This window comes from Nicotiana tomentosiformis, chromosome 5 (genome assembly GCF_000390325.3).
Source record: "Nicotiana tomentosiformis chromosome 5, ASM39032v3, whole genome shotgun sequence".
Taxonomy (NCBI): domain Eukaryota; kingdom Viridiplantae; phylum Streptophyta; class Magnoliopsida; order Solanales; family Solanaceae; genus Nicotiana; species Nicotiana tomentosiformis.
The window spans coordinates 137,250,558-137,261,358 of NC_090816.1; the positions used below are offsets into that span (position 1 = coordinate 137,250,558).

At 40.5% G+C, this 10,801-nt stretch overlaps 1 protein-coding gene across 1 annotated transcript; it reads left to right on the forward strand.

The window, feature by feature from the left end:
* The first annotated feature begins 1,403 nt into the window (after window positions 1–1,403).
* Window positions 1,404–4,194, forward strand: LOC104110596 (U-box domain-containing protein 4). Its single transcript, XM_009620121.4, has 2 exons — window positions 1,404–2,822; window positions 3,658–4,194. Exons 1-2 carry the CDS (start codon window positions 1,485–1,487, stop codon window positions 3,718–3,720), a joined length of 1,401 nt encoding a protein of 466 aa, XP_009618416.1. The 5' UTR covers window positions 1,404–1,484; the 3' UTR covers window positions 3,721–4,194.
* The last annotated feature ends 6,607 nt before the right edge of the window (window positions 4,195–10,801 follow it).

Consider the following 10,801-nt stretch of genomic DNA (forward strand, 5'->3'; position numbering starts at 1 on the left):
GCTTTAGATTGAACTTGAAACAGTATGTCATAACTTTTGTGTGTAGAATATGTCCTCCCCTTACAAGAGGTGTCAATCTGGTATTTATAACTATTCCTAGGAAGATAAGATTCTAAAATAAAGCTTTTCTTAAATGAGAACAAAAGTATCATTGATGTGTGTATAACGACTAGTTTGAATGTAAATATTCTCTATAGGTTGCTCATTTAATATTATCCGATGTCAAGCCTTCGAATCTTTGCCATCGATTATGCTTCCTTCGGGATTCACCCTGTATCGGTTATGTATTTCGTGATCGATAACAATTATTTATCGACTCAACTTCTGCCTGTTCTTGGTTCCACGTGTCCCCATGCTATCTAGTCACTTGTAATCAATCAATTTCACCCCATACAGTGTTGAGCACCGGTAAGTATCAAATAGTCGTATTGGAATATCGTGTACTTGAGCGGAGGTTCTAAGTATTCGTAAAGGATTTGAGAACTCGTGCTGAAGTGCTACGTACACGACTAGGTACTAAGAACCAGTACAAACAGGGGGTAGGTACTGATAGCCCTGCTGGGATATCGAGTATTATCGTTGAAGTTCCAAGTACATGTATAGAGGCTTCAAATACCTGTATTGAGCACAAGCAGGTATCGAGTACCCTTGCTGAGCATAGCAGGTATCGAGTACTCGTGTTGAGTTAATGGGTACACGTGCTAGAGGCCCGAGACCAATGCTAAAGTTTCATGCAAGTACCCATTCTGAGGATCGAAGTACCTCGAGCACGTTTAGGTATCGAGAACTCGTGTTGAGCTTGAATATATACCGAGTACCTCTATTAAGGTATCGGGTGCCCTTACCTATCCAAGTATGCTTGTTGAGGTACCAAGTACTCATACTAAGGTTCCAAGTACCTACGCTGATGTTCCGAGACTTGGGCAAGGTTCTAAGTACACCCGTCGAAATTTAAATACATGTGTCGAGGTTCGAGTTAAGGAATTGGGGCTTAGAGCTATAAGCTATAACACATACGCAAGAAGGAAAAATGCTGAGGTTCCGAAAAAATATAGTGAGGTTTTAGCTACTCATACTAAGATCTAGAGAACCCGTGTTGAGTATTCTTTCTAAAGTTCGGATAATCGGTGCTTAGAGGAATAACATACTTGATTTTGTTAATTTTTAAATTATAAAACTATAGTCGTAACATCTTATGGTAAAAATATTTTTTTTTAAAAAGGATTATAGTTAAAAGGAAATTATCTAACCCAGTGATATGTTAGTACTAAAAATTAACCTCGGGCTTTGACAATGAGCTGGAAGGTTTCCCCTGCTTGTGATACTAAATACACAACACACCGCATGTCATTTTAGCACAAAATCAAAAATCATAGCCACCAAACAGACCAAATCCTCTCCTTCTCATCCTTTCTATCTTTTCCTTCTATAAAATTCCTCCATTTTTTCTCATTCCTTCAAAACTCAAAAGTTTTTAAAAAAAAATGGTTTCACTTGAAGAATCTCAGTCTCATTCACATTCTCATAGTGTTAATAGTGTTTCTAGTACTACCCATATTGGCCAAACACGGCCTTATTACTACACTCCACCACCGTTATCTTCCGCCGCTAAAATCAACCGTTCAATTGGTCGGTCCATGAGAACTATCCGATCATCAACTACTTTCCGGTCAACTAATTGCTCCGGCTCCGTTTCTGAAAACTCCGGTGCTATTTCCGAGAATCTCACCGACTCCGTCATTGATATTCATCTCGGCGAGCTTTCGAGAAAGCCTCCAGCGAACAAATCGTCTACTTCCGATGAGGATTATCTAGAACTTTCTCAAGCTTTCAGTGATTTCTCAGCTTGTAGCAGTGATATCTCCGGCGAGTTACAGCGGTTAGCAAATGTTCCAGTTTCGGATCAGAGTAACCCGAATTTTAAACCCGAACCCGAACCTGAACCTTGCTTCGGGTTTCTAGAAAGAGAGAAATTTTCAACGGAGATAATCGAGAGCATTTCGCCGGAGGATCTTCAACCGACGGTGAAACTCTGCGTCGACAGCTTAAATTCTCCGTCAGTCGCCGTTAAAAGATCGGCGGCAGCTAAATTAAGGCTGTTAGCGAAGAATCGGGCTGATAATCGGGCTTTAATAGGCGAATCGGGTGCAATTCCAGTCCTAATCCCACTTCTCCGGTGCACCGACCCGTGGACGCAAGAACACGCAGTAACAGCACTCTTAAATCTCTCACTTCACGAGCCAAACAAGACCTTAATCACTTCCTCAGGGGCAATTAAGTCATTAATCTACGTGCTCAAAACCGGGACCGACACGTCGAAACAGAATGCTGCGTGTGGGCTTTTAAGCTTAGCTTTAGTTGATGAAAATAAGCTTTCAATTGGTGCTTGTGGTGCAGTTCCACCATTAGTGGGATTGCTTATAAATGGAACGAATAGAGGAAAAAAAGATGCTTTAACGACTCTTTATAAGCTTTGTTCAGTGAAATTAAATAAAGAGAGGGCTATTGTTGCAGGTGCAGTGAAGCCATTAGTAGGGCTAGTTTGTGAAAATGGGAATGGATTAGCTGAAAAGGCAATGGTCGTGTTGAGTATATTGGCTGGGATTGAAATGGGGAAAGTGGCTATTGTTGAGGAAGGGGGAATTGCTACACTTGTTGAAGCTATTGAAGATGGTTCTGATAAAGGAAGGGAATTTGCAGTGTTGACACTTTTGCAGCTTTGTGTGGATAGTGTTAGGAACAGAGGGCTTCTTGTTAGAGAAGGTGGAATTCCTCCTCTTGTTGCCTTGTCTCAGAATGGTACTGCTAAAGCTAAGCACAAGGTGAGTTATCTTAGTCAATTATTAGCACTTTGTAGTTGTAATTAGTAGTATTGTTTAGTTAAAGACTGAATCTTTATGGAATTAGTTTTATGGAACTGCTAAAGCTAAGCACAAGGTGAGTTTTGAGTTTTCGATCCACCACTAGAACTGTTTACTGAAGTTGTTGGAAAAGAAAAGGAAAAATCTTGATCATTTATTAGAGTTGTTGTAGTGGCTAGTTAAAGACTGAATTTTTATGGAATTAGTAATATTAAAGAACCAATAGTTCTTTCAAATTATTGACATTTATTAGTAGGAGTTCTTGTTATTGAAGCAATTTGTTTGAAAGTTGCTATGATTTTTGATGAGTAGAGCTTTTAACTTAAACTAATTTGTGCCAGTAGTTAACTAAGGGCATAAAGTTGGAATAAAGATTAAATTTTATTGGTTACCATGACATATTTGAATTTATATAATCATAAACATATGGTGTGGAGTGTTTTTCAATACTTGGATGTTTGAGAGTTGGAAGATGGGGGTATGGAAGAAAATAGAAAGAGATGAATGAAGAAAGCATGAGAGTGAAGTTTGGAGATTACAGTTGTATGGTGTGGTTTGCTATCCTTTGAAATGAGCATTTCGTTTTCTTTTATTTTGGTGATGTTATCATTTGAACTTTCTGGTACTTGTTGCAGTAACGTATAGAACAAATACTGCTGCTGTGTTGCTTTCAGTGACACTGATGTTTTAGTCTGCGTATGCATTTTAAGTACAAGGGATACAAGCTGTATTACTTTGATCCTATTCTTGTTATGGAAAGAATTTAATGGCGTTTGGTCTTTTTCTTTTTTCTCAGGCAGAAACTCTACTGGGATACTTGAGAGAACCAAGACAAGAAGCTTCAAGTTCAACTCCTTGAGAAAAGTAGAAGTTTTAGACTAGTATTTCTACTGTAGTGGTTGTGTTCTGTATATAGGAAGAAGGGGTTTGAAGAGTTTGTACAGAGTGTCTTAGAAATTTGGGATAATGGATGATCTCAGATAATATAAAAAAACTAAAAAATAATATTATTAGAAGCTAGTGAAGAAACTCTGACCTTATTTTTGACTAGGTATTTAGAGGAAGGGTTCTCACTTGTCATGTCCCTCTTGAATTATTAACTGGTGCTGGTTTTTTGGGAGGAGGATGTTGTTTGCCTAGTTTTGGGTTTTTTCTTTTTGTTTGGTAAGAATTTGGGTTATTATCCTCTAGTTTTGTTTGTGAGGTCCAAGTTCTTGTAGAAGGGTTACTAATTTTCTTGATTTTTAGTGTGTGAAAATCAACTAGCATAGTAGGCTAGAGGTTGTTTTTTCCTTTTTTTTGAACATGAATATATGCTAGTGTATGAAGCAAACATATTTGGCCATTTATGTGATATATTCATGATTTACGAACATCAAAATTTCCAAGCTTAGATGATTACACTAGAGTTTGTGGTTCTCTATGCAACTAGAGAGCATCAGATGCCTGTGTTCCCCACTTAGTTATAATAGTTGTTGTCCAGAAACCCCACCTCCCCCACTGGCCTTTCAATCATTTTATTGAAATTCTGTCTTAAGTTTTCTCCACACCACAAGAGGGTGTAGTGCGTTTCCCTTCTAACAAATCTTACACCGTGCGAATTCACGTTTAATCGACCTAATTGACAATACAAATTTAAATTAGTCTAAGTTTTTGAATACGGAATGGTTATAAAAATAGGTTTTTTAAGATCATTTTTGTCTATTTCCTATGTCACCTAGTGAATTATAGCTGGCAAGGTTGCTTAGGATTTGGTCAATTAAAGGTGGGTTCATATGAGTTGGTTAGCCAACCATTTTGGTCCTCCAACCTTTGACCACTTTTTATACATTTATTGGATATTGGATGCTCGAAAAACTTAATTTGAACTCTATTTTTTCCCTTTATGTGGTTTGTGGTCCTCCCGTGTGGCGAATCTAGGATTTAAACTCTATAGATTCAACTTTAAAGATTTTTAACATTGAACTCATTATATTTTTAAAGTTATGGGTTCAAATCTATTATTTTTGCAATTTTAATAAATTTTTACACATATACTCAACGTCGAAAGTTATGAGTTCAATTGAACTCATACCTACCACAGCATCCGCCTCTACTCGTAATTCCTCCTTTTGATATCACTGTGTCTTTTTTCAAGTTTTTAAAATGTTTGGACCTCTTTTCTTCTCACATAAGGTGTGCAAGGTGGTATTCAAATCATTAGTCACTCCATAAGTATTACGATGATGCTACATGTTAAATTCTTGCATTTTGTCATATCTCAGACCCACGGTGTGAAATAATACTGGGTATGTTATTGACTTTTTCTAAACACCATCCTTTATGGCAATTGTGTGTTAAGTTTAACATCCTATTAAGGACCATACGTTCCACGTGTATGGCAATGTGTGTATGAAAGTTATATATATATAATACATTCACTAGTTTGGTATAAACATGGAGTGCGAATAGGTTTTTCTCTCTGAGATGCATTTGAACCATCAAACGTGATACCAGTTGCTTCAAATGAAACAGAAGTATATGCAAAATTAGTTGATCGACCTAGTCAAGTATATGCAAAATTAATTGATTGGCCTAGTATTTTCTTTTTGGACGGTGAATTATATACTAAAAGATAGTTATGTCTCCTTGTTGGGGACTACTGAAGTAGTTACAATGCTTTTATTGCTAGTGTTGAATGAAATTGCCTAGAGTACGCAAAACTTCTTTGATTTATGAAAATCTTTTAGTGTCAAAGGGAGTAAGTGTAATATAGAAATTAAGCCTTCCTAATTGATAGATCTTATCCTCATAGGTTTTGTATTGGGTAAAATATGTCACGGCATGTGGCCACCTAAGAAGGAGAAACGTGGAATTAAAATCGAGAGGATGAAAAACCGGGCACAACTATCTCGTGTGTCACCGAGAAAGACAAGTTCGTAAGGGCATTTAGCACGCTGCGCCCGATGACATTTAATGAAAAATATTCCACATCATTAAAGAGTAACAACTCATTAAAGAAACCTGATGATTTATGTTTACCGTTAGGTTTCCATTATCATACTATTAATAATTGTCATTAGTGGTGTGCCCGACCATTACGCCCACTGAGCTATAAATAATAGGCTCAACTATCATTGTAAGACACGCTTTTCTCGGCATCAAAGAATATATTCTAATACAACATTACTATCTCTCTCCCTACCTTGTTGTTCTTATCATCATTGTACCCAAAAATCATGTTTCAGGGTTCTCCAAATCTATCGCTTCACTAACATTTTAGCTAAGTATCTTGAATGAAAATCGATTAATTCATTATCTTTTGGGATCAAATTGATTCATCTGTCTAGTAATCACGAACAAATTTAACTGTACTATTTTTCGGGTAAACACTTTGGCGCCCACCGTGGGGCCTAGACAGTCGTGTGGTTAAGTTGATCCTTACCTCCTTCACTCACAAGCTTTGATCGTTCCTGTCCTAGCAAAATCACAAAGAATGGCAATCAATACCATTAACAACATTCACAATCCTGAGATTCGAGAGGAACACCTCCATTTTGAGGACTCAATCAGCGATACTCGTAATGAGGGGGAAGATGCCACACAGGTGTATGACGGGAGGTACCCCAGACGAGTACGTGAAGCAACCCCAGATGATGCTGACCAAAGGCACGTAGCAGACGCGGTGAGTATCCTGCAAGTACAACATGCAATCATCTTAGGCCACCTCACGCGGAAAGATCAGGTCATTACGGAGTTAAAACAAGCGCTATCGGGCGCTTCAAATAATGCAAATAGGCGAGATCCAGTTCCTCCTGTTATTCCTACAAACCAAACAACGTAGAGAGTCGACAACAACACTCCTAGGGGTGAAGTTAGCTCCGACGGGGCTAGCGGGAGCAGATCTGGACTCAACAACGATAAAGATCCGTTTAAGGAGGAACTCTTGCGGTTCATGAAGGAAGTAAACGACTGCATGGACCAAATCCCGGGAGCACCCCGGTATTGAAAGGCCCGAGCTCGAAGAAGTACATCCAATTACAGTACAAACCGAGTGCGGCCCCGGAATTAATCCCAAAGCGATTCAGAATGCATGAAGTGCCAAAATACGATGGGACCTCATATCCACAGGAACACATCACCACCTACACAATGGCAGTGAGAGGAAATGAACTGTCTCCTCACGAAATCGAGTCCGTGTTATTGTAGAAATTTGGTGAGACTCTCACGAAGGGAGCCTTGACATGGTACTCATTATTGCCTGGGCATTCCATAGATTCTTTCGAAATGCACGCGGATTCGTTCATCAAGGACCATGCCGGTGCCAGAAGGGTAAAAGCCCGAAAGGTCGATATATTCAGGATCGCACAGGGAGAATCTGAGCTATTATGAAGGTTCGTTAGCCGGTTCCAGAAGGAAAGGATGTTGTTACCGGTCGTTCCGAACGAATGGGCAGCTGAAGTGTTCACTAAGGGTTTGAACCCGAGGAGTTCATATGCTTCCCGAAAATTGAAGGAAAGTATGTTCGAGTTCAAAGCAACAACTTGGGCGGATGCCCACAACTGGTACGAGTCAAAAGAATCAAAGATGATCAGTTTGACTTCCCGTCATCAGCAAGGGGGCGGGAGAAGAACAAAGAAAAAATGAAAGACGATGTCGACTCACATGGACAAGTTTCAAGGGGCCGGTTTCTTCCCTACGAGTGGATTGAAGGTCATGACAGGAGCTTCCGAACATCGGACAAGTTCACCGTTGACAGGAGGACAGATCGTGGGCGGAACAACAGATCGCTGCAGGATAGAAAAATCTCGGGACCACGAGGTTCTTCTTATCTAAAGTTATGAGAGTATAATTTCAACATCAGCGTGGTGGAGTTAGTGTCTGCCATGAGAGATATCAAAGAGGCACGATTCCTGAGACCTATGAGGTCCAATCTCAGCCAGAGGGACCCAAATCTATGGTGTGAATACCACGATACTAATGGCCATCGGACTGGGGACTGTCGGCACCTCCGGGAAGAAGTGGAAACATGGTTGAAAAATGGTCACGTCAAAGAACTATTGAGTGACCGAGCCAAAAATAATTATGGTCGGGACAGGGGCAACGCGCAAAACTCGAAGGAAGGAGAAGAACCACCACGTCAAACGATCAACATGATCTTCGGAGGGGACGAGATTAATGGGGTCATTTTCTCGACCGCAAAGAAGAATAAAGTATTGACAACCTATAGTAAGAGTTTCCGAGAGTACCGCACAATGACGCACTGGTAATTTCTTTAAATGTGTTAAATTTTAAAATTAAATGCATTTTAGTGGATCCAGGAAGTTCCGCCAATATCATACAATAGAGAGTTCTAGATCAGGATAAACTCACCGGGAACATCGTCCCGACAACAAAGCTCCTTGCCAGATTCAACCTCGCAAGTGTTACAACTCGAGGGGATATCTTACTGCTTACGGATGCCGAGGGCGTAACAAAGACAACTCTCTTTGAAGTAGTAGATGGGGACATGGGCTATGATATCATCCTGGGAAGGCCATGGCTGCACGATATAAAAGTCGTGCCTTCAACGTACCATCAATTGCTGAAATTCTCGACACCCGAAGGGATCAAGCATATAAGAGGTGATCAACCGGCAACGATAGAGTTGAGTGCGACCTCAGTCTCTCATAGCAAGGGAAAGGAACATGCGGTATAGCAGTTATCGGAATCGGCTTCCGACCCCGAACCAGAGGAAGTTTCCCCGGGGGCAGGAAGGTCGGAGCAATATCATATACCAATGTATTTTCAAGTACCGGAAGAAACAGACGCAACGAAATCTACGACAGTAGAACTAGAGCATGTTGCACTGTTTGAAAAATTCCCAGAAAGGAAATTTCATTTGGGAACAAGACTACACCGGGAGCTCAGGTCATATTTTATTGCATTCCTTAAAATTAACGCTGATTGTTTTGCATGGTCGCACGAGGATATGACAGGAATTCCAACAGAAATAGACGTCCACAAGTTAAGTTTGGACCCGAGCATACCTCCGGTAAGGCAAAAGAAGCGCCTTATTGCCGAAGCAAGGAATAAATTCGTCAGAGAAGAGATAACCCGTCTACTTAAAATTGGTTCAATCTAAGATGTAAGATATTCAGACTAGCTAGCTAATGTGGTAGTAGTTCCTAAGACGAACAATAAATTTTACATGTGCGTAGATTATAAAGATCTTAATAAGGCATGCCCGAAGGACTCGTTCCCATTATCAAATATTGATCAAATGATTGACGCTACAACCGGGAACGAGTTAATGAGTTTTCTCGATGCCTATTCTGGGTACAATCAGATTAAGATGAACCCAGAAGACCAGGAAAAGACTTCATTTATTACAAATTTTGGTACTTACTGTTACAACGTAATGCCCTTCGGACTAAAAAATGTCAGAGCCACTTATCAACGACTCATAAATAAGATGTTCGAAAAACAAATAGGAAAAACTATAGAAGTATATATAGACGATATGCTTGCTAAATCTCTGGATGCAGATAGCCACCTGAGACACCTGCAAGAAACGTTTGACGCACTGAGGGAGCATAATATGAAGCTTAACCTCGAGAAGTGTGTGTTCGGGGTCTGTTCAGGTAAATTCTTAGGATTTCTAGTCTCACAAAGAGGAATCGAGGTGAATCCCGACAAAATCAAGGCCATAGAGGATATCCCGGATCAACTATTCAATGTAAAGGAAGTACAGAGACTCACAGGCATATTGGCGTCTTTGAGCAGATTTATTTCCCGATCATTGAAAAAGTGTCACCGCTTCTTCGCAGTACTCAAAAAGAAGAATAACTTCGAGTGGACGCCGGAGTGTCGAGAAGCCTTGAAGGAAATGAAGAAATATTTGTTAAGCCCTAATTTGTTCTCGAAACTTAATGAATGAGAAACATTGCTGGTCTACCTGGCAGTCTCGGAAGTCGTGATGAGCACAATTTTAGTCCGAGAGGAAAAAGGTACGCAGTCCCCTACATATTACGTTAGCAGAATTTCGTCTGAAGCAGAAACTCGCTACCCACATCTGGAAAAATTGGCCTTAGCCCTTGTGGTAACCGCCCGGAAGCTGAGGCCCTACTTCCAGTGCCACCCGATAGCGGCGGTGACTACTTTTTATCTGAGGAATATCCTCTATAAACCCGAGCTCTCGATTTGATTAGCCAAATACGCCGTCCAAATGAGAGAATTTAATATAGAGTATAAGCCACAGACTGCGATTAAGTCGTATGTCTTGACTGACTTCGTAGCCGATTTCAGCCGGGGTTGATGCCCCTGGCCTCCAAAGAGGCAATAATGGTGTCAGAGCCGATATCAGGAGTTTGGACCTTATTTACAGACGGAGCTTCAAATCTGAAAGGGTCCGGGCTCGGAATAGTCCTGGTCACGCTGGGGGAAACCTTTAAGGCAAGCCATCAAGATGGTAACTTTAACTTATAATGAAGCGAAATATGAAGCTTTGATTGTAGGGCTCGAATTGGCCCGGGGGCTCGATTCCGAAGCAATCAACATCAAATGTGACTCGCAACTGGTGGTAAATCAGGTCTACGGAATTTTTGATACCAAAGATGAGCGAATGCAACAGTACGTGGTAAAGGTTTAGGCCTTGTTGTCAAGATTTCGAGAGTGGACAATAACCCACATCCCGAGGGAAGAAAATGCGGAAGCAGATGCGTTAGCAAATCTGGGCTCATCAATAAAAATTCAGGGACCATATATGGGGGCAATTATTCAACTGATGAACTCAGCCTTAGACACGAAGTGTTACAATGAGGTAAATTCGACCAACCTGGTCTGGGACTGGAGAAACGAGATAATCGATTATCTCGAACACGGAAAACTACCCAAAGACCCCAAGGTATCGAAAGCGGTGCGCACCAAAGCCACGTGATACAGCTTCGAGAAAGGGAAGTTATACAGAAAATCGTTCTAAG